The sequence below is a fragment of the Dreissena polymorpha genome, chromosome 1 (genome assembly GCF_020536995.1).
Source record: "Dreissena polymorpha isolate Duluth1 chromosome 1, UMN_Dpol_1.0, whole genome shotgun sequence".
NCBI classification, from domain to species: Eukaryota; Metazoa; Mollusca; class Bivalvia; order Myida; family Dreissenidae; genus Dreissena; species Dreissena polymorpha.
The window spans coordinates 86,303,002-86,330,075 of NC_068355.1; the positions used below are offsets into that span (position 1 = coordinate 86,303,002).

The following is a 27,074-nucleotide window of genomic DNA, read 5'->3' on the forward strand; positions in this document are numbered from 1 at the left end:
TATTAGATTGGCGAATGCGGGCAAGCTGGCGGGCGGGCGGAACAAACTTGTCCGGGCCATAACTATGTCGTTCATTGTCATATTTTAAAATCATTTGGCACATTTGTTCACCATCATTGGATGGTGTGTCGCGCGAAATAATTACGTCGATATCTCCAAGGTCAAGGTCACACTTTGAGTTCAAAGGTCAAAATTGGCAATAAATGAGCTTGTCTGGGCCATAACTATGTCATTCATTGTGAGATTTTACAATTATTTGGCACATTTGTTCACCATCATGGGACGGTGTGTCGCACGAAAGAATCACGTCAATATCTCCAATGTCAAGGTCACCACAACTTAAAATAGATTTATTTTGAAACAAACTTACAAAGGGGGTTAATTTTGTTTGTTCATTTCAAAAGTTCAGTTTGAGTTGTCTCCCTTAATCAGATTTTTTTTCACAATGAAAACCTGGTTTTGTGACAATTTTGTCCCTTGTTATTTTTATTTCAAAAAGTAAACGGTAAATCTGTCTGTTTCTTGGTATTTTTGCTTTATATAGTGTATCAATAAAAAGTTCAAAATATTACTTAAATGATACTATTTTGAATTTTATGTCACTTTTAACCAACCCAATTTCTACTTGGCTGAAACCACTTACATTTCATGGCTCTCTTCCATAGATATCAGTTATAAAAATAAATCAATGTCTGTAAAAGAAAACCTTTTTCATCTTGTTTAAACTTTAAACACCTTTACTGCATCTGTACACACCAACTGCATGCCCATATTTGGAAATCTGGATGAATTATGGAACCTTCATATACCCCAGGGGTGCACATAAACTGAACAAAAGCCGAGTGTGGGGGTGGTTTTGAAAAAATCAGTATTTTTTTTTTTTAAAGCATGGAAAGACTACCTAAAAATTGCATGTAGTTCAGTGAAATGATGCTGATTAAGAAAATAATAGATTAGATTTTATTTGGATAGGTGCCAATTACGGGTGCACTACCTTAAGGAAAAATACAGTGATCAAGAACAGTAACTGTTTATAGTCATCTTTTGAAATTACCTCCCTTTCTTTCATTTCTATATATTTTATTCTCTACAGCATAACTCCAGCACTATATAACTAATTGATCCTTGAAATATTAATAGATGACACAGGTGGCATGTTTTACATGTACAAATATTATTCTACTCTCTAAAACAAATGTTTTCAACAAGCAAACACATTTTGGCGGGGATTTGGCACTACTGTGACAAGCTCTTGTTTTTTTAAACATGGTAAAAAAACCACAAAGATTTATTTTTGAAAGACCGTCCAACCATCCCACCCAAGCTATTGCTATCAAACTTAAAATATAATCTTATTAGTTTGTCTTTACAAATGCTCAATAGATTGTGGAAAATATACCTGAACTCAGAATTGTCTATAATGTACCACTTCTTTAAAACATGAGCGATCAATATGTTATTGTGGTCCTCTTCCAGTTAGAATATGACTATATTACATTGACCTTATGGAATATAACAATTTCACCATGATGGTACATAATACTGTCAAGCAGTCGAAAAGTCGAGCGGGCTGTCTTCTGACAGCTCTTGTTATATATTTCAGTTACAATTATAATTATTAGTTTTCAATGATTGCTTTCAGGTTTCCCTATCTGTACACAGTCAGCCTGGGGTTGCCAATATATGTTGGCCTGTTAATCATATTTGTTGTTGCTAACTTTGGATTAGCGACTTTCATGGATCCTGGTATTTACCCAAGAGGTAAGCAAATAGTTAAAACTTTTTTGTAAACATTATTTATTTATTTTTAAATTGTGAGTTTTGAGACTGACATGGATTTTATGCCCCCGGATCGATAGATCATGGGTATATTGTTTTTGTCCTGTCTGTCTGTCTGTCTGTCTGTCCCAAAACTTTAACCTTTGTTAAAGTTTGATAACTTTTGCAATATTGAACATAGCAACTTGATATTTACCATGCATGTGTATCTCATGGAGCTGCTCATTTTGAGTGGTGAAAAATCAAGGTCAAGGTCATCCTTCAAGGTCAAATGTCAAATATCATTGTATTTTTCTTTCCTAAAACTTTAACCGTGGTTCAAGTTTTATCATTACTTTTTAGCTCACCTGATTGCTCAGGTGAGCTTTTGTGACCAGTCTTTGTCCGTCGTCTGTCCGTCAGTCCACATTTGTTCGTAAACACTCTAGAGGCCACATTTATTGTCCGATCTTCATGAAACTTGGTCAGAAGCTTTGTCCCAATGAAATCTCGGTGGAGTTCGAAACTGGGTCATGCCGGGTCAAAAACTAGGTCACTAGGTCAAAAAAAGAAAAAACTTGTAAACACTGTAGAAGTCACATTTCATGCCCAATCTTCATGTAACTTTGTCAAAATGTTTGTCTTAATGATCTGTTGGTTGAGTTCAAAAGTGGTTCTGGTCGGTTGAAAAACATGGTCGCCAGTGGGCGGGGCAGTTTTCCTTATTTGGCTATAGAGAAACCTTGTAAACACTCTAGAAGTCACAATTTTTGCCCAATCATCATGAAAGTTGGTCAAAACATTGGTTTTATTGATTCCTTGGACGAGGTAGAAAATGGTCCAGATCGGTGAAAAACATGGCCGCCAGTGGGCAGGGCATTTTTTCTCTATATGTATATAGTGAAAACATGTGAACACTCTAGAAGTCACATTTTTTGTCCAATCTACATGAAATTTTGTCAGAACTTTTGTTTCCTAGATACGCGAGTTAAGTTTGAAAATGGTTCCGGTCCGTTGAAAAACATGGTTGCCGGGGGGGGTCGGTTTTCCAAGTAAAAAGGCTTGTAAACAATCATGAATTAAGGTCATGTAACATGCGAGACAACTCTTCTAAATATTGCATTTAAGTTTACAGTAGTTACTCCCCTATTAATGTTTTCATAATAATACAGTGTAGTTGTGTGTATCATTTATGTGTTAATTGTTATTCGAGGTTTGATATTTTTTTCTAGCTCACCTGATTGCTCAGGTGAGCTTTTGTTACCGGTCTTTGTCCGTCGTCTGTCCGTCCGTCCATCCGTTCTCTATACAGTCCAACCCCTCTTAAGCAGCCAGTCAAGGGAAACAGCCAAATTGGCTGCTTAAGCGGGGTGGCCTCTTAAGAGGCAGCGATTTTCCTTGTCCAATTGGGAAAAGTACCCGTACCGGTCCGATTGGGAAAAATTGAGTCGTGAAAACCTCAAAATTGGGAAAAATCGAGTCGTGAAATCCTGAAATTGGGAAAATCGCGTCGTGAAGTTTGGGTCTTATTGAATACATCATACAGTTCATACTTAATTGAACATACCCATTTAAATAATCATTTGCAGGCATGCCTTAATGACCATTAAGTTATAAAGTTTATATAAATAACAAAATATTATAAAGAACACACCAAATCAATTACTAGTTGTTTTAATCTCTTTTAAAGCAATGTCTCTCTCTTTCATTTTTGTGAAAATTTCAACAATCTTTGATGTTTGATCATCACTCAGTTGCTTGCATCCCTCCCTGCACAGCATCATTATTGCTGTCAATGTGTCCTGTGATAGATGGTTCCGATTGGTTTTTTGGCATAATATTTGCTATTATGACTCATTTCAAACTGCGATAAGGTTACAAACCGACGTAAAACAGTACGCTGGCTGCCTGGCAAAAGAACCGGAAACAGTAACAACTCTATTGATTGAATGCGCTGAATAATAAAACCCGAAATTAATCGAGCGCGTGGTTACACACAACTATACGATTTTCTTTGTTCGCTCGCCGAAAGTTGGTTTTTTACGAAACTTTCTATCGTTTTGAGAAAAAATTCGGACGCTGATTGGGATTTTTCCAGATGCCGATTGGGAATTTGGGAATTTTCGCTTGATTGGGAAAGTACCGTTTTGGGAATTTGGGAATTTTCGTTCGATTGGGAAAGTACCGTTTACCGGTACTTTATAAAGAAGGAGGAAAATCGCTGAGAGGGGGTTGGGTCATAGGGAGTCTGGAGTTGATGAGTGCATGGCCAACTGTTCGATTTTTGTATAAACAAAATGGTAAATATGTGTACATGTACTAAACAATGTATAGACTTAAAATAATTTTATTTCTTCCTTTCTAAAATCAGCTATAAGACAGCATTTTCATTCAAAAAAATATTCTATGCATCTTTCTAATCATCATCAATATCATCATCATCAGAATCAAATCAATGAAAAAGAATCATTCTCATGATTCATTGTTTACACAGTGCGCGTTGTATGGCTCCAATGCACTTAAGATGGGAACAGTTGTGAATCAGTTATGCGTGCATTACTCCCGTGTCACTATAAATCGATAATTTAATCGGTTAATTGCAGTTTTATGGCTTTGAATACCTACCGCAAGAATTGGTCCCGACAGTGATCTCCTTCACGATAAAATCGTGGCCAGTTACTTAAGAGACTGATAATAGCAACCGGGTGTAATCCTCCTGGTAATCGTGCTTTTCATGCATAATATTATAAAAACATTTTTTCGCCGCGTAAAGAGTTTTATCAAATTTTATATTGAAATCATTGTAAATATAAAACAAATTTAATGTTTTGTTTTTATTCCCAAATGAGAATAATAATTTGTAATCCGAAACGCACTCCTGATTGTTTAACGAGACGTTTACAAATTCTAGCATCGTGTATTTCCTTTGTCCCGACAAAAGCACGCGAAAATTATGCACCAATGTACTCAGCCATACCCATGGTTCGAAAGCATGCGTGTATTGATTTTTGGATAAAAACTTTGTAGCACAGAGAACATGTAGATCAGCAGTTGATTTCGGTTAAAAGTTTCGTTGTTCTTTTTAACTTTTAATTAGCCGATACTTGTCATAAATGTGTGCTTGAAATAGTATGAGCTACAAATAATAAATTATAAATTAAGAATCTCCTTTCCAGTAATAATAGGTGTTATTCGCACGTGCGGAAACAAAAAGATCAAACGGTCGCATATTGCTTTTAACCTGATAACCCGATAATCCGCCGCTAATTACTTGCAATTTGCAAACTGGCTGTCAAAATGTTTATCACACATCACGCTTCAGTACTACAGAGCCTAAACCGCAGACTGAAGTACGTATCGATTTTTTCGCCGTTTCGTCTGTGTAATTTTGCCAATGTACATGACTGACTTACTTGCGCGTGACCACTCATATGGGGGTAATTTAACATTTGGGATGCAAAATTGCTGGCCGCTGGCCGGAGAAACGGGTTTACCGCTTAAGAGGGGTGCATTATATAGTGTTAATCGACGGTCGCGGCACAGACCGGCCGTGGTTGGACTGTATGTATATAGTGAAAATATGTGAACACTTTAGAAGTCAAATTTTTGGCCCAATTTCAGGGCCCTCAATCTATCAAATCTGCCGCCGAATTTCGGCGGCAGTCCCCCACCTGAAAAGTATACTTTTTTCCCCTTTTGGGGGAAAAAATTCCCCCTAAAAAAAAAAAATTTTTTTTTTTTTTTTAATAGAAAGATGTGTCTCATGATTATTATATCTCAATTCTATTTCAATTTAATCTTTTCAAACATACTAAATTATGAAAAATGCAATGAATATAGTGCAAACATGTACGAATGAAATAATGAGAGAGTAAGTAAAAAATTCCCCCAAAAAGGGAAACGCCGCGAAAATTCCCCCTCCTAAGGGCTGCGGACCCCTTCCCCCAAAGTAGTGTGAGGGCCCTGAATTTTCATGAAATTTGGTCAGAACATTTGTTTCCTTGATATGAGAGTTGAGTTCAAAAATGGTTCCGGTCAGTTGAATAACATGGCTGACGGGGGTGGGGCAGTTTTCTTATATTTATACATAGTAAAAAAAGCTTGTGAACACTCTAGAAGTCACATTTTTTACCCAATCATCATAAAACTTGGTGAAAAGATTGGTTTTATATATATCACATAATTAATGCCATAATTATTGCCCTTAGATTGTCCAAATTTGCATTATATTATACAAAATCCTTGTAAACACTCTAGAGGTCACAATTTGGTTTCAGATTTTATGAATCTTGGTCATAAAATTTATTTTTGTAAGCAAAGTTTGATGTTTGGTACGGGGGGTCAACTCAAAATATAGGTCACCAGGTCAAATCTTACAAAAACACTCCATATGCCAGAGTTTCAGTTCAATAATGATGAAACTTGACCAGGATGTTTGTCTGGACAATATCTAGGTCAAGTTTGACGTTTGGTAAAGATTGAATGAACCGACTCCTCTCAGGTGAGCGAACTAGGGCCATCATGGCCCTCTTGTTAGCTCATCTATTTTTTGAAAAAAAATTATGAGCTATTGTCATCACCTTGGCGTCGGCGTTGGCGTCGGCGTCCGGTTAAGTTTTGCGTTTAGGTCCACTTTTCTCAGAAAGTATCAATGCTATTGCATTCAAACTTGGTACACTTACTTACTATCATGAGAGGACTGGGCAGGCAAAGTTAGATAACTCTGGTGTGCATTTTGACAGAATTATGTGCCCTTTTTATACTTAGAAAATTGAAAATTTTGGTTTAGTTTTGCGTTTAGGTCCTTTTTTCTCAGAAAGTATCAATGCTATTGCATTCAAACTTGGTACACTTACTTACTATCATGAGGGGACTGGGCAGGCAAAGTTAGATAACTCTGGCGTGCAGTTTGACAGAATTATGTGCCCTTTTTATACTTAGAAAATTGAAAATTTTGGTTAAGTTTTGTGTTTAGGTCCATTTTATTCCGTAAGTATTAAAGCTATTGCTTTCATACTTGCAACACTTACTATCATAAGGGGACTGTGCAGGCAAAGTAATGTAACTCTGACTGGCATTTGGACAGAATAATGTGCCCTTTTTATACTTAGAAAATTGAAAATTTGGTTAAGTTTTGTGTTTAGGTCCACTTTATTCCTACAGTATCAAAGCTATTGCTTTCATACTTGCAACACTTATTAACTATCATAAGGGGACTGTGCAGGCAAAGTTATGTAACTCTGACTGGCATTTGGACGGAATTATGTGCCCTTTATACTTAGAAAATTGAAAATTTGGTAAAGTTTTGTGTTTTGGTCCACTTTACCCCCAAAGTATCATAGATATTGCTTTCATACTTGGAACACTCGCAAACTATCATAAGGGTACAGTAAAAGGACAAGTTGCATAACTCTGGTTGTCATTTTTACGGAATTATGGCCCTTTTTTGACTTAGTAACTTTGAATATATGGTTAAATTTTGTGTTTCTATCCACTTTACTTCTTAAGTATCAAGGCTATTGCTTTCAAACTTCAAATACTTTCATGCTATCATTAGGTTACTGCACCTGGCAAGATGAATTTTACCTTGACCTTTGAATGACCTTGACTGTCAAGGTCAAATTATTAAATTTTGCTAAAATTGCCATAACTTCTTTATTTTTGATTAGATTTGATTGATACTTCGACAAAACTACTCTTACCTGACATACCACAATAGACTCCACCCAAACCATCCCCCGTGCCCACCCCCCTCCCCCCCCCCGAATCCCCCCCCCCTAATTTTTATGTCCCCCATTATAGTAGTGGGGGACATATTGTTTTTGCTCTGTCTGTTGGTCTGTCTGTTGGTCTGTCTGTTTACGCCAACTTTAACATTTTGCAATAACTTTTGCTATATTGAAGATAGCAACTTCATATTTGGCATGCATGTGTATCTCATGAAGCTGCACATTTTGAGTGGTGAAAGGTCAAGGTCATCCTTCAAGGTCAGAGGTCAAATATATATGGCCAAAATCGCTCATTTTATGAATACTTTTGCAATATTGAAGATAGCAACTTGATATTTGGCATGCATGTGTATTTCATGGAGCTGCACATTTTGAGTGGTGAAAGGTCAAGGTCATCCTTCAAGGTCAGAGGTCAAATATGTGGCCCAAATCGCTTATTAGCTCATCTATTTTTTGAAAAAAAATTATGAGCTATTGTCATCACCTTGGCGTCGGCGTTGGCGTTGGCGTCGGCGTCCGGTTAAGTTTTGCGTTTAGGTCCATTTTTCTCAGAAAGTATCAATTCTATTGCATTCAAACTTAATACACTTACTTACTATCATGAGGGGACTGGGCAGGCAAAGTTAGATAACTCTGGCGTGCATTTTGACAGAATTATGTGCCCTTTTTACTCTTAGAAAATTGATAATTTTGGTTAAGTTTTGTGTTTAGGTCCATTTTATTCCTTAAGTATCAAAGCTATTGATTTCATACTTGCAACACTTACTAACTATCATAAGGGGACTGTGCAGGCAAAGTAATGTAACTCTGACTGGCATTTTGACAGAATTATGTGCCCTTTTTATACTTAGAAAATTGAAAATTTGGTTAAGATTTGTGTTTTGGTCCACTTGACCCCTAAAGTATCATAGATATTGCTTTCATACTTGGAACACTCACAAACTATCATAAGGGTACAGTAAAAGGACAAGTTGCATAACTCTGGTTGTCATTGTTACGGAATTATGGCCCTTTTTTGACTTAGTAACTTTGAATATATGGTTAAATTTTGTGTTTCGATCCACTTTACTTCTTAAGTATCAAGGCTATTGCTTTCAAACTTCAAATACTTTCATGCTATCATGAGGTTACTGTACCTGGCAAGTTGAATTTTACCTTGACCTTTGAATGACCTTGACTCTCAAGGTCAAGTTATTAAATTTTGCTAAAATTGCCATAACTTCTTTATTTATGATTAGATTTGATTGATACTTTGACAAAACTACTCTTACCTGACATACCACAATAGACTCCACCCAAACCATCCCCCGTGCCCTCCCCCCCTCCCCCCCTCCCCCCCCCCTAATTTTTTTTTTTTTTTAAGATCATCTCACAAATGACCACCACACCCTCACACTATACCCCACCCCTCCCCCTATCTTTTTTTTTTTTTTTAAACGGTTATGTTTGAAATACCGTCCAACCACCCCTCTTCACTCCACCCCTCCCTCCTTTGTGATTGAAAATGAGAGTCCCTTCACCTTTAAAAAGAAAATAGATGAGCGGTCTGCACCCGCAAGGCGGTGCTCTTGTTTTATAAATACTTTTGGAATATTGAAGATAGCAACTTGATATTTGGCATGCATGTGCATCCCATGGAGTTGCACATTTTGAGTGGTGAAAGGTCAAGGTCATCCTTCAAGGTCAGAGGTCAAATATATTTTGCCCAAATCGCTTATTTTATGAATACTTTTGCAATATTGAATATAGCAACTTGATATTTGGCATGCATGTGTATCTCATGGAGCTGAACATTTTGAGTGGTGAAAGGTGAAGGTCAAGGTCATCCTTCACAAGGTCAAGGTCATCCTTTAAAGTCAAACGTCATATAGGGGGACATTGTGTTTCACAAACGCATCTTGTGTGTTTTTTTTTTTTTTTTTTTTTTTTTTTTAAGATCATCTCACAAATGACCACCACATCCTCACACAATACCCCACCCCCCACCCCACCCCACCCCACAATTTTTTTTTGGAAACGGTTAAAAAACACAAATATTTATTTTTATTATTTTATGTTTGAAATACCGTCCAACCATCGCACCCAAGAATCCCCCCCCCCCCCCACTCCCCCCACCCGAATTCCCCCCCCCCCCATTTTTTTTTTTTTTTTTTTAAGATCGTCTTTCAAATGACCACCACACCCTCACACTATACCCCCCCCACCCCCCCTAGCCCCCCCCCCCCACCAAATTTTTTTTTTTTTTTTGGAAACGGTTTAAAAAACACAAATATTTATTTTTATTAGTTTATGTTTGAAATACCGTCCAACCATCGCACAATCCCTCCCCACCCCCCCCACATCCCCACCCCCCCCCACCCCCGAATTTTTTTTGCATTTTTTTCGCATTTTTGAAAGATAATGTAATAAATGTCCACACCCCCACACTATACACCCCTCTTCACTCCCCCCTCCCTTCTTTGTGATAGAAAATGAGAGTCCCTTCACCTTTAAAAAGAAAAATAGATGAGTGGTCTGCACCCGCAAGGCGGTGCTCTTGTTTAATATTGAACACAGCAACTTCATATTTGGCATGCATGTGTATCTCATGGAGCTGCACATTTTGAGTGGTGAAAGGTCAAGGTCATCCTTCAAGGTCAAAGGTCAGTTTAAAAAATAATAATATTTTTTTGTCCATTAAACCTCTTACTTACTTCTTGTGGAGCTGCACATTTTAAGTGGTGAAAGGTCAAATTCATCCTTCAAGGTCAGATGTAAAAAAAAAATCAAAGCGGCTCATTAGGGGGCATTGTGTTTTTGACAAACACATCTCTTGTTCACTTTGGACATTGTGAATTTAATTCAATCTTTACAATTCATGCATGTTAAAGAAATTATATATATATAAAACCATAAACATTTGAGCCTCCCTCTGGACAAAGGCTGCTGAATGCATGTGCGTAGACTGTCGTCCCAGATAAGCCCGGGTGCTGAATGTATATGCGTAGACTGTCGTCCCAGATTAGCCTGGGTGCTGAATGTATGTGCGTAGACTGTCGTCCCAGATTAGCCTGGGTGCTGAATGTATGTGTGTAGACTGTCGTCCCAGATTAGCCCGGGTGCTGAATGTATGTGCGTAGACTGTCGTCCCAGATTAGCCCGGGTGCTGAATGTATGTGCGTAGACTGTCGTCCCAGATTAGCCCGGGTGCTGAATGTATGTGCGTAGACTGTCGTCCCAGATTAGCCCGGGTGCTGAATGTATGTGCGTAGACTGTTGTCCCAGATTAGCCTGGGTGCTGAATGTATGTGCGTAGACTGGCGTCCCAGATTAGCCCGGGTGCTGAATGTATGTGCGTAGACTGTTGTCCCAGATTAGCCCGGGTGCTGAATGTATGTGCGTAGACTGTCGTCCCAGATTAGCCCAGGTGCTGAATGTATGTGCGTAGACTGTCGTCCCAGATTAGCCCGGATGCTGAATGTATGTGCGTAGACTGTCATCCCAGATTAGCCCGGGTGCTGAATGTATGTGCATAGACTGTCGTCCCAGATTAGCCCGGGTGCTGAATGTATGTGCGTAGACTGTCGTCCAAGATTAGCCCGGGTGCTGAATCAGGGTTTTTTTTTACTAAGAAAGTGACGCCGATATTCGGCGTCTTCCCCTACCAGAATTTTTCCCCTTAAAATACAATTTCCCCACCAAAAATATCATTTTTCACCAAAATATAATATTTTCTCTCAAAGAAATGTTTATTTTTCCTTGGGGCATTCGACAATTATCCAATTTGCACCATGTACAACGAATTCGCGCTCTCTCTCTCCAGACGAACACACAACATCTGGGAATCCCAGTTATTCTAAATATAGCTCTTAAATAACGTCATGTAAACTGGGCAACTAATCGTAATAATCATGTGACTATTTTACTGGATACCGGTCTTGCGCGAAAAGGGTGTTTCGTCAATTAATTACCGGAAACCAGTCGAATTTTCATCCGGGCTATGTGCAAGCCGAGGTATAAACGTGAAAACAGAAAATAATGTCTCACAATTAGCGTTCTTACACAAACAAAATAAAACATTCGAACTCGGAAGATACTGAACGCATCGAGGCATTTTTTAAGAAAGAATCATTGAAAACCGTTATAACCCAGCAGGATTCCGAGGTAATCAACATCGAACATTGTGAAAGTGAAAGTAGACAATCGGCAGCTGCCGCTCCTTTCCCTTCCAATACTGTAGCAAATCAAGATCGTCAACCCATTCATCATGAAATTGAAATCACAAAATTGACATCGTCCCCCGGCCCCAGTACAAAAATATAGTTGAAAACATTTCCCATTATTAGATCTACACCTGCAACTTTATTAAGGACTTTGACTTTAATACCTGTTAAATGTGTTTAAGAACAAAAAGGACAGAGACAAGTCTCTTTTGATGAGTTATAGACATTGAAATGAACAGTTTAATTTTTCCCCTAATATCTCTCTTTCGCACTCTTTTTTTCCCCTTTCACCCAGCGTCCAGCGTCTTCCCCTTTCTCTAAAAAAAACCCCTGGCTGAATGTATGTGCGTAGACTTTCGTCCCAGATTAGCCCGGGTGCTGAATGTATGTTCGTAGACTGTCGTCCCAGATTAGCCAGGGTGCTGAATGTATGTGTGTAGACTGTCGTCCCAGATTAGCCTGGGTGCTGAATGTATGTGCGTAGAATGTTGTCCCAGATTAGCCCGGGTGCTGAATGTATGTGTGTAGACTGTCGTCCCAGATTAGCCTGGGTGCTGAATGCATGTGCGTAGACTGTCGTCCCAGATTGGCCCGGGTGCTGAATGTATGTGCGTAGACTGTCGTCCCAGATTAGCCTGGGTGCTGAATGTATGTGCGTAGACTGTCGTCCCAGATTAGCCTGTGTGCTTAATGCATGTGCGTAGACTGTCGTCCCAGATTGGCCCGGGTGCTGAATGTATGTGCGTAGACTGTCGTCCCAGATTAGCCTGGGTGCTGAATGTATTTGCGTAGACTGTCGTCCCAGATTAGCCTGTGTGCTTAATGCATGTGCGTAGACTGTCGTCCCAGATTAGCCCGGGTGCTGAATGTATGTGCGTAGACTGTCGTCCCAGATTAGCCTGTGTGCTGAATGTATGTGCGTAGACTGTCGTCCCAGATTAGCCCGGGTGCTGAATGTATGTGCGTAGACTGTCGTCCCAGATAAGCCCGGGTGCTGAATGTATGTGCGTAGACTGTCGTCCCAGATTAGCCCGGGTGCTGAATGTATGTGCGTAGACTGTCGTCCCAGATTAGCCAGGGTGCTGAATGCATGTGCGTAGACTGTTGTCCCAGATTAGCCCGGGTGCTGAATGTATGTGCGTAGACTGTTGTCCCAGATTAGCCCGGGTGCTGAATGTATGTGCGTAGACTGTCGTCCCAGATTAGCCCGGGTGCTGAATGTATGTGCGTAGACTGTCATCCCAGATTAGCCTGGGTGCTGAATGTATGTGCGTAGACTGTCGTCCCAGATTAGCCCGGGTGCTGAATGCATGTGCGTAGACTGTTGTCCCAGCTTAGCCCGTGCAGTCCAAAAGGCTTATCAGGGACAACTCTTTCCACCTAAACTTTTTTCTTGCTATGAAGAAACTTGCATTCAACGAAAATTCCATATCAAAAGTATCATCCTTTGTATGCTTATCTGAACATAAATGAAACCCCGTTTTCCCAGCTCATTTCTTTTTTATGTCACACTTAACAATGTGAAATACTGCATACATTTAGTATTCTAAAGTTGATAAACAACTTTCAAGTATCTTGTCACATGTGGAAGATGGAAGTATCTTGTGATATAGAATATATGTATGTTTTTTACAAGATTATTTTCAAAGGCTAATTGCTTAACTTTGATAATAATGTCCCTGTATGGCTTAGTAGGATCTTTTGATTTAATTGACTTGTTCTGGGAAAACTGGGCTTAATGCATGTGAGTGTAGTCCCAGATAAGGTATCCAAATTTATATAGAATTTTTCATTTAAAGGAAGTGTCTTTTATATGATAGAAAATCCAGTCTAAGTGGAAAGTGTTGTATCTGCACAGTGCGCTGCGTTGTCTGGAATGACACACTTTGGAATGCATAAATGAGGATCAATTCTTCTATTGTAACTATTGAAGCTAACTGTAACGCATACCATTTACATTGTATAAGATATTGTTTTCAATGGCTGCCTGTTACAGCCCATGAAGACGAAGTAAAGGATGATGATTTCCGTGCCCCTCTGTACAAGAACGTAGAGATCAAGGGTATCACAGTACGCATGAAGTGGTGTGCCACCTGCCAGTTCTATCGACCTCCAAGGTGCTCCCACTGCAGTGTCTGCAACAACTGCATCGAGGTAAACATCAAGGTTTTTACATGCCTACTGATCCTTAAGTTCCTGAGTTATGTGCCCTTAAACTTATAATTACATGGCAGGCATAAATTGTTGTAAGTTTGTGGAGCAAACTACTTCTACATTTCTCAAGGTGTCATTAATATGAAGTGAAGATGTAAAACATACATTTTTCATTTGCAGCAATCTATTTGAGCTGTGCGCTGGGAAAAGGGGGCTTAATGCATTTGCGTAAAGTGTTGTCCTAGATTAGCTTGTGCAGTTCGCGCAGGCTTATCAGGGACAACACTTTCTGCCATTATGAAACTTTTCACTTGAAGTTGCTTTCAAATGAAAATCTAGACTAGGCAGAAAGTGTGGTCCCTGATTAGTCTGTGTAGACTGCACAGGCTAATCTGGCATGACATGTTAAGCGCAGGGATATTTCCTGTGACAAAGCAGTGACTGATGACAAAGCTTTAGATAAGAATTTCCTTGTTTTCAGACATTTGACCATCATTGTCCCTGGGTGAACAACTGCATCGGTCGTCGCAATTACCGCTACTTCTTCCTGTTCCTGCTGTCCCTGAGTGTTCTCATGATCACCCTGTTCACTCTTAGTCTCTTCTATGTGCTGCATCACAAGGGCAACCTCACAACCATCAGTAATATTGTCAGGTAGGGCTTTACTGTATATTATTTTAGCCCTTTCTGGGAAAACTGTGCTTAATGCATTTGGGTAAAGTGTAATTCCAGATTAGCTTGTGCAGTGGGCACAGGCTAATCAGGGACGGCACTTTTTCCTTTAACAGGATTTTTGCCATGAAGAGACTTCTATTGAACAAAAAATACGACGACAGTGGAAAGTGTCTTCCTTATAAGCCTGTGTGAACTACACAGGCCAATCTGGGATGACACTTTATGCTCATGTAGATTATCAATACTGTAACAGTGTTTGACGCTAATTTTTTGTCTGAAGGAGAGTTAAAGACCATTAATCATATAATGTAATGGTCCTTTTGACACAGATTTGGTCCTTCACAAACTGAGACATAAAGGAAAGGAAAACATGACTAAATCACCACTGCACATTTATTAAATATTAAGCTAGAGTGATGAAAATGGGCAATAAGTGGGATCAAAGTATGAAAACATGTCAAAATAAAAAGCTGCTAAAAAGCCATATGTGTTTTTGTAATGGTCCAATCAAGCTCAAAGATATTATCCTGTGAATTATACCACCAGAGGTTTAAATGAGCACGTTTCATCTGTCAAAATTATTTTGCATGTCACTAAATAGATATATAATTTAATTGCAGTCAAATGCAAGAAAACTTTTACTTTTGCCAATTTTGAGATTATAGTTTGGATATTTTGCAGTTCATTTAAACCAATATTTACTTTTTGATTTTTATGCCCCCGCATTGAATGATCATATTGTTTTTGGCCTGTCTGTCATTCTGTCCCAAAACTTTAACCTAGGTTAAAGTTTTGCGATAACTTTTGCAATATTGAAGATAGAAACTTGATATTTGGCATGCATGTGTATCTCATGGAGCTGCACATTTTGAGTGGTGAAAGGTCAAGGTCATCATTCAAGGTCAAAAGACCAAATCCAAGGCAAGTTATAAACTTTAAAGGGAGATAATTATCTGTACCTGCCAAATGATAAAAAATAAATCAATAAATCAAATCGGGGCAGTAGGGGGCATTGAGTTTCTGACAAACACATCTCTTGTTTTGTCATAAAATAAGGACAGCTTCTGATACATACCCATCATTTGATATGATATACATATGCTAAATGGGAATACCTCAGTCTGGATTGGACATCAAATAGAGTCAGATCCCACAATTCAATTTTAGAAGGTCATGTTAATGTTTACTTTCAGCATTGTGACCATGTGTATCATAGGCCTACTGGTGCTGCCAGTAGGTGGTCTCACCTGTTTCCACATTGTGCTGGTGTCACGTGGGAGAACTACAAATGAACAGGTACATATCGGGTTAGGACAGCATAGCTGTATGTGATGAAGCTCATCAAACATATAGGTCTAGATCTAGGAAAACTGGCCTCATTGCGTGTGCAAAAAGTAAACAGGGATGACACTTTCAGCCTTTACTTGATTTTTGTTTAAAAGCAACTTAATTTAAACGAAAAACTCCATAAAAACAGAAAGTGTTTTCTCTGAGTTGCCTGTTCAGACTACACAGGCTAATCGGGGACGACACTTAACGCACATGCATTAAGCCCAGTTTTCCCAGAACTAGGCTCACATAATGATTGTCTCATTGTATATTACAGGCAATATTCCTGTTTCTGTGGTTTTGGTTAAACATTATGAGTGACATATTTGTGCAATTACTGTTCCGCATTTTGCCTATAAAAGCAAGTTTTAAGGAGAAGTACAACATAAAGGGAAAAAGGACAAAATAAAACTCCCTATTTAAAATTATAATTGTAAACAAGACAAACTAATTTTGCATATATAAACTTATGAGAAACAGTAAATATACTCTCGTCAGAAGAAGTGTTGGTATATTGGTTTTCATTTTTAGCTCATCTATTGTCATCACCTTGGCGTCGGCGTCCGGTTAAGTTTTGCGTTTAGGTTCAATTTTTCTCAGAAAGTGTCAATGCTATTGCATTCAAACTTGGTACACTTACTTACTATCATGAGGGGACTGGGCAGGCAAAGTTAGGTAACTCTGGCGTTCATTTTGACAGAATTATGTGCCCTTTTTATACTTAGAAAATTAAAAATTTTGGTTAAGTTTTGTGTTTAGGTCCATTTTATTCCTTAAGTATCAAAGCTATTGCTTTCATACTTGCAACACTTACTAACTATTATAAGGGGACTGTGCAGGCAAAGTTATGTAACTCTGACTGGCATTTTGACAGAATTATGTGCCCTTTTTATACTTAGAAAATAGAAAATTTGGTTAAGTTTTGTGTTTAGGTCCACTTTATTCCTACAGTATCAAAGCTATTGCTTTCATACTTGCAACACTTATTAACTATCATAAGGGGACTGTGCAGGCAAAGTTATGTAACTCTGACTGGCATTTGGACGGAATTATGGGCCCTTTATACTTAGAAAATTGAATATTTGGTTAAGTTTTGTGTTTTGGTCCACTTTACCCCTAAAGTATCATAGATATTGCTTTCATACTTGGAACACTCGCAAACTATCATAAGGGTTCAGTAAAAGGACAAGTTGTATAACTCTGGTTGTAATTGTTACGGAATTATGGCCCTTTTTTGACTTAGTAACTTTGAATATATGGTTAAATTTTATGTTTCGATCCACTTAACTTCTAAAGTATTAAGGCTATTGCTTTCAAACTTCAAATATTTTCATGCTATCATGAGGTAACTGTACCTGGCAAGTTATATTTTACCTTGACCTTTGAATGACCTTGACTCTCAAGGTCAAATTATTAAATTTTGCTAAAATTGCCATAACTTCTTTATTTATGATTAGATTTGATTGATACTTTGACAAAACTACTCTTACCTGACATACCACAATAGACTCCACCCAAACCATCCCCCGTGCCCTCCCTCCACCCCCCTAATTTTTTTTTTTTAAGATCATCTCACAAATGACCACCACACCCTCACACTATACATCCCCCCCCCACCCCACCCCCCCCCAAATTATTTTTTTTTGGAACGGTTAAAAAACACAAATATTTATTTTTATTATTTTATTTTTTAAATACCGTCCAACCATGGCACTCAAGAATCCCCTCCCCCCCACCCACCCCCATCCCACCCCTGAAATTTTTTTAGCATTTTTTTGCATTTTTTTTTCCGCATTTTTTTGAAGATAATGTAATACATGTCCACACCCCCACGCTTTACACCCCTCTCCGCTCATCCCCTCCCTCCTTTGTGATTGAAATTGAGAGTCCCTTCACCTTTAAAAAGAAAATAGATGAGCGGTCTGCACCCGCAAGGCGGTGCTCTTGTTATATTGTGAGTCGATGGTTGGGATGGTCGGTAGGTTGGTCAGTAGACCTTTCATTTCTGCGTGATATCTAGAGAACTTTTACCTTCAACCCTACAAATTGCTATGATTGGAAATAAAGATGCCCTTTGATTTGGAGGTTAAAAGGTAGAAGATTGAGGTCACTGGTTCATGTAATTTTGGGTCATAGTAAATTTGTTTCCACATGAAATCTTAAGAATGCATTGATCTGAAATCATGGTAATTGGAATAGTGGTTTCTTCTGAGAAAGAGAAGATGCCTGTTGATTTTTAGGTCAAAGGGTAAAAGGTGTCATGGGCTTGTTATAGGAAATTCGTTTTGGGACTCTATTTTGTCAGAACACTTCGACAGACAGTTATCTAAATTGGTATGCTGGTTGCTGGAATGATGCCTTTTAATTTATAGGTCAAAGGGGTTTGTAGCAAGGGCCTGTGAAAGGAAATTCATTCTCATGGTATACTAAGAACGCTTTGACCAATTATGCAAATTGGTTTAATGGTTGTTTAAGTGGAAAGGAATACAGCTCTTAAGATTGAGGTCATCAGGTCAAAGGTCAAGGTCACAAGACTTGTATGATGAAATTGGTATTGACATTATATCTTAAGATTATATAAAGTAGTTATCTGCTTAGTGTCAAAGAAAGAGGACTCGTTATTATTTTCAAAGCAACAGATCTAAGGTCATTGTCATAGAGACAACTTTCCTTCAAGTCGCGGGGGAGATGGGGGCATACGTGTTTTACAGAATAATGGTGCTGTGCTATTTACGCCCTCGATATGGCGGCATATAGCAGTCACACTGTCCGTCCGTTTGTCCGTCCGTCTGTCTGTCCGTCACACTTTTGCGTTTAGGTTTTGAAAAATGCACATAACTTCTATGTCCCTTCAGATGTTACGTTCATATTTGGTATGCATGTGTATATGGACAAGGCCTTTCCACATGCACACAAATTTTGACATCTGTGACCTTGACCTTGAACTTAGGGTCTGCGTTTAGGTTTCGAAAAATGCTCATAACTTCTATCAAAGCGTTTATTGGGGGCATATTTCATATTATGGAGACAGCTCTTGTTTCACATAATATTCTTCTGCAATATATTCATGCAGTGTTTATATATTAAGTAATAATTTGCAAGTAAATTTAAAACTTGTTTCACTTGATATTTTTCCAACCTTCAGGTGACAGGGAAGTTTAAAGGAGGTCATAATCCATTCACAAGAGGATGTTCCCAAAACTGTAGATATGTTTTATTTGGACCAGTGTGGCCAAAGTAAGTGTTTATTTACTGCAATACTTTCATACGGCTGCTGAACTTCGATTCATTTGAAATCTGTGGTTATAAATTCGATGTATTTTTATTGTTGTTTACATGCATTAAGTTACAAATATTGAACCTGTTCAGCTCTGTAGTAAAGATATTGATTTTTTGACACACCAACACCTTGTATAGCATACCAACACCTTCTACAGCCTAAGCCTTGATGCAACATATTATCAGATGTCTTTGCTAAGTCATGACTTGTGTGGCTTTAATATATTATTTAAATTATTGGTAGTTTTTGCACTTCATGAGACCTCTGTACTCTGATATTTACAGGTTAAAGTCATATGTAAGAAAAACAAGGACTATACAGTTAGATTCAACTAAGGTCACGTATATAGCAGCTGATAAAGAAGTCAAAATGTATGCAGACACTAGCAATGGTGTAAAACGTAATGTAAAAAATGTAAGTAGTGATTTCTTTACAAAAGAGTACTTTTATTAATTGTCAGAGCATGTGTCAACTATGTTGTAGTTTATTTGTCCCTTGTTAATTAAGATTTACCTGTATTAGTTTATCCGATTTAAATGCTTATTTCTTGTATTTTTTAACAAGTTCTCCTACGCATGTACCTTACTATTATTCCTTGTTCACTTTATGACTTCAACATTTTATTGCTTTGGGAAGGATCAAAATTCAATAACCTTCCCTAAACATGTTGATTGTAAACTCAGGTTGATATGTTATTTTAAAGGATGTTGTCATATCATACCATATGTTATTAAACGGGTTCAGGAATTTTGTAAGTAAACGAGCCTTTGGCGAGCCTTCTAACGAATTTCCTGGAAGAGTTTAATAAAATATGGTATATGACAACGAGTGTCAGATCTTTTTTTATTATCACATGCTTTTAAATGAGCAAATCAAATAAATATTTACACAAACATAACGATAAATCCCGAATTTTGTTTACATTTCATGATGTCATTTTACGTTGCAACATCATTTCAGCAAAGTAACAATATGCGATCGGTCAATAAACGAAAACTAAGCCAATGAAAACGCTTAAAAATGTTGTATTACACATGTGTAATATAAAAAAATATGTAATGGTTTTATTAAATGGGAAACAGGGTATGGCATGTGATAAATACATTGTATCTGAAGAGGATTTTAAATGAGACTTTGTTTTCAATATTTACACATACACTTGTTTTTGAGGATTTCTGCCCTGTGAATCTTTGTTCTAGGATGGCCACTGACTTTGGAGCAGATTTTTGTGTGCCTTCCTAAGAATGCAGTGTTTAGCAGCCGCACTGTCCGTCCCTGCGCTGTCTTACTGTTTTAAACGCTCTGTCTAAACCATAACTTTTCCCTGTATTGATGGATTTTTTAAATAACTTTACAAATGTTAAACATCATAAAAGGATGTGTTGTGTGTAAACACCTTCCTCGCTACCTCAAAGGTCAAGGTTACAAGGTCACATTTAATGGTCAAAGGTCAGATTCGTATATAACACAGCTTGAACATTCTTGTCTTAGCCATATCTTTGCCATATGCTAATGGATTTTAAAGTAACTTTGCATAAATGTTAATAATAAGACAATATGTCTCATGTAGCACCTATCTCCTTAACTTAAAAAGATAAGCTAACACTTAGAGGTCAAAGTTAACATTTGGCCATAGAATAACTTGCCTAGACTGTAACTTGTCATTAATCATGCAATTTTTAAATATCTTACCACTTATGAACATTATTGGGAGACATTATGTCAAATTTGGCCACAAAATAGCTTGAACATTCCTGCTTCACCAATAACGTTGCAATACATTCATGGATTTTAAATTAACTTTGCACAAATGTTTTCCATCTTAACACAAAGTGTTGTATGTCTTCCTAACTCAAAGGTCAAGGTCATAACTCAGATCTGACTATGAAAACAGCTTGCCTTTGGAATACACTGAATATTGAGGCAAGAGTGGAATGGGCTTCACTGTCCTTAGGACCTATGTACACATGTCTTGTATAATTATTAAAAAAAATCATTGAAGGAAAAAAGAAACATGGATATACATAAACAAAGCTGAACAATCAAACGACACAATTATTTAGTATACCAGTATGTTTTCAGTTGTGTTTTTTTTTCACCATTTGAGAATGGGACGCGGTTCCTGTGGATTGGGAAAATTGCAGTGTTTTTACTAAGATTGGAAAATTAGTGTTGTTGTTATTTTCCTAACAAATGCTTCAAAATTAAAAATAAAAGTGTGTTGGATTTTATATTTACAAAGGTTCAAATGATGTATGGGAGATGAGGAGATGAACTAAATGCTGAGATCTAAACAAATTAATTTGTTTGGAAACCTTCAATTGGTAATTTTTTTTTCTATTTTCAATGGGGCCGTTTACTGTTCCTGAATTTGAACAGGAAAAAAACTTATTGTTCAAGGAGTTAAACCTGTTTAGTTGTGAGATGTGTGTTTCATTACAGTGTGAAAAGTACTGTAAATGTTCAGCATTTGTCCAGTCAATCCATACATTGGTATTTGCTGGTACATGTATGATCTTCATTCCTTGGTCACATTGGTTACCTGAACAGAAGGGAAACTCACATTCCAATCTGGGAAATACATGTAACTGGGTATCTCATTTAGAAATGTCACAGGCCATTTGTATAAATATAATACCTGCACTGATTCACATACAATACATCTATGATGAGAGATTTTACTGTTTTATGGTGCAGCCCTGACTTTGTGTTAAATGTTTCAGGCATGCAGCTGATGTTGTGACCCAGATAACTTCCTTGGTGCTTACTGCTCATGGTTTCAATGAGCCGTGCTCTCAGAAAACTGCCCTTAATGCATGTCTGAAAAATGTTATCCCAGATTAGCCTGGGGAGTTCACACAGGCTAATCATTAAACACACTTTCTACTTTTATGGATTTTTTTGTTTAAAGGAAGTCTCGTCCTAGTGAAATTCCAGTTCAGGTGGAAAGTATCAAACCTGTTTAGCCTGTGCGGACTGCTCAGGCTAATCTAGGAATATACTTTACTCACCTGCATTAACCCTTTCAGTGCGGGAACCAAATTTGAAGGCCTTTGCAAACAGTTTGGATCCAGATGAGACGCCACAGAACGTGGCGTCTCATCAGGATCCAAACTGTTTGCTATTCTGATAGTATTCTTTGGAAAAAAATCGAAGAAAATGGTAATTTTAGAAATTCTGCAGACGACATTTTAGCAGACGACAAATTTCCCAGCATGCAAAGGGTTAAGACTTGTTTCTCAGAGAGTGGCTCAAATGAATTATTATCATATTGATATGATGTATTTAATCCTTTTCCACTTAGATACGTATTTTGACGCATTGTAGTCCCTTAGAAAGTAAAGACCTTTCTTACTAGATATAAGTTTTAAAGGCTTCATTTCCAACCCTTAGATACTGATGAGTAGCAAACAGCATAAAACCTGAACAGAATGCGAGTTTCTCCTAGGCTTTTCTGGTTTTATGCTGTTTGCACTTAGCCATTTTCACTTTGCTTCTGAGTGGGAAAGGGTTAAGATGTCTTCTTGCATTAAAGGATTTCCCGTTGATTGTTGTACAGAAAGCCTGCAGTGTTGTTGCTTGTTGTTGTGACACTTCTACCAGGTTACTTTGTTATTTAAGAATTATGTTAGCGCTATGAGACACTTTTCATCATATTCTCTTTTTTCCAATTAAAGTTTTTTTCACTTTTTATGCTCCCCCAAAATTTATTTTGGGGGGAGCATATAGTCGCTGCTTCGTCTGTCCATCTGTGCACAATTTTTGTCTGGGCTATTTCTCAGCAACTAATGACCGGAATTCAATGAAACTTTATGGGAAGCTTCACTACCAAAAGGAGATGTGCATATTATCAGCGGGTTCTGGTCAGATGATTTTTCACAGAGTTATGGCCCTTTAAAAGTTTTGTGTAAAAAATTCTTGTCCATCCAACTACTGTGCCCTCAAGACGTTTCCTTTTATCTGAATATATAGTGCATTATTGTGACAAAAAAAACCTTTGGGGAGCATCACCCGTCCCGATAATTTACAAATGAAACTATTTTAAATTTGCCAAAAGAAATTATTCAATAATTTGTTTTGGTTAAATTCCAAGATGTGGGCATTTCTATGGTTTCCATGACCACTATTGACAGTCATTAATAATATAGTTTACAGGACTGCTTCACTCCTAAATATGTTCCAGATACTAAAATTTTAAGTTTCTTTAGTGAGAATTTGCAATTCGCCCCACTTGTGGTGGTATATCAGTATGCACTATTTGTTGAGTGTCTTCAGATTAACACATACCTGTTTTCTTCCACAGGGAACTCTGACACCTGTATAGTGCTATCACACCTGTATAGTACGCGCAGATCTTAGTTACCAATCAGGTGCTGGACAGTTTGTGTCTGTGTATTTGTTATATGTGATTATGTAGAGCCACAACACCGGTCATTGACATGCTGACACCGGTGTTGTGCAGGCTTCCATACTGCTCTGCCTTCTCCACTAATATTGCCATCATTCTTTGCACGACAGGACCGAGATGGCATGCGTCTATCACTCGTCGAGGATTACGATGACAATAATGAGGAGGATGCTTCCCCTTCCCACGAGAGTCTTAGCATTGATATTGCTCCCTCCAAACAAAAGCAATCCGCCTCTTACACAAATCTTTTTGACACTTCGCAGCCTCTAATCCAGACATCCTCGGTCGGAGCCAGCTATCAACAACTCAAGGCCAGTCCAGAGAGTAGCCTGCGCAGGGATGCACAATATGACAGGAATCAGTCGCGCCAGCACGTGGCCAACTCTACTTCAGGGCGAGGAGTGAAACCACCTTTAGCGGAACCAGAAGATGATTGTTCACCTACCAAAAGCTCAAAACCTAGAACAAATGTGAATAGTCCCAAAGTGTCTAAAACTGAGCTCAGTAAACCACCTATAGGTCAATCACAGCCTGCCTACAGTTCAAACACATCAACCACAGCACCATATAGGCAATATAGAAGTAATGGACACCCAGTACGAAGTGCTAGTGAGGAGCGGTTTCGGGACGCTGACAGGATCTACACTTCACCACCAGGTAACAACGGGAATGTCCGCTATCCTGATTCCAGGACGAGACGATCCCAGGATAACCTTGACCGTCCTGATGCCAGGACAAGACGATCACAGGATAATCTAGACCGGCCTGGGGTAGGGCGAAACCCTCGGCGTGACGTTGTTCAGACCCTGCCTGGGCAGGCTAGAGGGTCTGGTGGTCAGGGTGCATATGCGCAGGCTAGAGGGTACAGTGGTCAGGGTGCTTACGCTGCAGAGAGCGGGGATGACACGGACTACAAGAGACCCATGTCCTTTGTGAAGGCGCTTGAAATGAGTGGGGTTATGTTGAACGCTCGAGAAAACGACCAAAATAACATGCAAAATAACACAAATAGATTTGCACAACAAAATACAAATAAAAATCAGAAAGCCGAGGAAAAGAAAAAGAGTGTATACGATGCTACATATGAAATTTCTGTGTAAATGTTCAAATATTTGTGGGTGTTTTTATTATCCAAATAATAGTTTTGTAGGGTTTTTGTGAGGCTACTACAGATGGTCCAATTTGAAATTGCTTAAAAATATCATTGTTTGTACAATAGCCTTTTTGTATTTATATAAAATTATGGATGTTTGGAAAATGAAGAAGATAACGATGTACCTCTGTACTTTGATGTGTACTTTTAATGTGTCATTTATGATGTGCTATATGTGATGGTGACTTGACACTAGTCTGTGACATTTTTCTGGCTATCTGCTCTTGCATTTGTACATATATCCTCTCCAGCTTACAGAAAGTTCTCACTTTGAATGTACAGTTCTCCATTGGAGAATGTGTAATTTACAGTTATTATTTGTAAAAAAAAATGCATTTGATGGCTTTTTTTCTGCATTGCACACGTATTATTGTTAATATGTTAATTGAAACTGCAAATGCAGCAGAATGCCATTATTTGAGCCTTGTTGTGGGAAAAAGGGGCTTAATGCATGTGCAATCGGCATAGGTTAGTCAGTGACCACACTTCCTGCTTTTATTGTATTTTTAGTAAGAAGGAAGTTTCTTCTTAGCTAAAATCTATTCTCGACAGACAGTGTCATCCCTGATTGGCTTGTGAGGACTGCACAGGCTTATCAAGGACGACACTCAACGCTAATGCATTAAGCCCTGTTTTCCTAGAACCAAGCTCAGTTGAACATGATGCGTGCTATTACAGTTTTAAATTCCTATATTTGATTTAGAGCAAACAGTGGTACATTTGTGCCCTCTTATTGTCTTTTCATGGCCCTACCTTGTTCACAAGCAGTCTTGTTATATGATTCATAGATCACAAGAAAGTCATGAGGATACATTATATACATTAAGTATATTTGTCATGAAAACAAAGTCAATTAATCATTTACCATGGCATATAAGGTCACACAATGTACTTTTGAGATCATCACAAATGGATTTCTCCTCACCGATAGAGGATTGCTTGTAAGTCCTAAAGCTGTGACAACCATTTGGTATCTCATTCATGGCATTTGCATAATAAAACATCCATGAGCAGAAAGACCTGAAATGTGAGAATTCCATCTTCCAATTTACACAACATATGTGTCTAAGTATTTTGCTGTTAAGTCTTTGTATTTTGAGATGTCTGCCTCTCTTGATCATAAAAATTCTGTATTTGTGTATTGATCTATGAAAACAGACACGACAGAGTTTATGTACTGCAGACTTTCATTGAATGAAGTTTTAGTTAAAGTAACATGACTTTTATACATTCATATGGTTATTTAGCCATGCAGATGTTAAATGGCAATACTTGAATTGACAAAACATATCAATACTGGTTTTAATTAGTTTTCTGTCAACCCTTGACAGGTGAATGTCCGTTCGTACACTACTAGCATGTGTCTGTGTGTAGAGCTCCTTGGAGTGGGGAACAATGAGGTCACATTGTGCTGGAAAGTTTATTTTAATTTTCTTTAATGAATCAATCAAATATTTAATATATTTAATTTTTTTTTTCAAAATATTTGTATTAGAAAATGAACATCCTCATCTCACAATGTCACATCTCACAATACTAAGAAATTGTTTTATTTACATTGCTATAATTGTATCCATAATCTTTATCACTTCACTTGAGGATAAACTTTGCTTATTTCTGAGCTTGGCAAAGTTTTGTGTACTTGTATTTATGAACCATGCTGTGGTGAAATGGGGTTGAATGAATGCTAAAGAGCTGTCCCAGATATGCCTGTGGACGACATTTTCCAGCTGATATGGATTTTTTATTTAAAGGAAGTCTCTTTTAAGGGAAAGTCTACAATATGTGGAAAGTGTCAACCCTGAGTAGCCTGTGCTTGCTGCACATTCTAATCTTGGACGACACTTTAGGCACATGCATTTAGCACTGTTTACCCAGAGCCAGGACCATTTTGAAGTGTTCACCATATGGCCTGCCTTTTAATTTCGATATTTCATGGTAATACTGTAGTAGTCATTCCATTTGTGTTACTCATTGTGTTGCCTTTGTAATGGAACTCACATTTTTTTATTTAGTGTATTTTAGTATGTTGTATTCTTGATGTATTTTGTTTTAAATGTATTTTTAACAGAAAATGAATAAATTTAATAACTATTTGAAGTTTTCCTGTGTTTGTTCCATAATTACAACTTGTTTTTTTATGCCCCCGGATCTATAGATCGGGGGTATATTGTTTTTGTCCTGTCTGTCTGTCCAAAACTTTAACCTTGGTTTAAGTTTGATAACTTTTGCAATATTGAACATACCAACTTGATATTTACCATGCATGTGTATCTCATGGAGCTGCTCGTTTTGAGTGGTGAAAAATCAATGTCATCCTTCAAGGTCAAAGGTCAAAAATCATTGTATTTTCAAAGTTTTTTATCATAACTTTTTATGCCCCCAC

At 37.9% G+C, this 27,074-nt stretch overlaps 1 protein-coding gene across 2 annotated transcripts in view; it reads left to right on the forward strand.

The window, feature by feature from the left end:
- Positions 1–26,784, forward strand: part of LOC127838917 (palmitoyltransferase ZDHHC8B-like) — a 37,347-nt gene extending 10,563 nt beyond the window's left edge. Inside the window, exons 2-8 of one of the 2 annotated variants that reach the window (XM_052367039.1) lie at positions 1,643–1,761; positions 13,686–13,843; positions 14,325–14,497; positions 15,712–15,814; positions 18,993–19,084; positions 19,412–19,541; positions 23,646–26,784. In XM_052367039.1, the coding sequence (XP_052222999.1) occupies positions 1,643–1,761; positions 13,686–13,843; positions 14,325–14,497; positions 15,712–15,814; positions 18,993–19,084; positions 19,412–19,541; positions 23,646–24,635 (1,765 nt within the window). In that variant the 3' untranslated portion in view covers positions 24,636–26,784. The remainder of the gene's footprint in view (positions 1–1,642; positions 1,762–13,685; positions 13,844–14,324; positions 14,498–15,711; positions 15,815–18,992; positions 19,085–19,411; positions 19,542–23,645) is intronic. The other variant, XM_052367050.1, reaches the window with a different exon arrangement.
- The last annotated feature ends 290 nt before the right edge of the window (positions 26,785–27,074 follow it).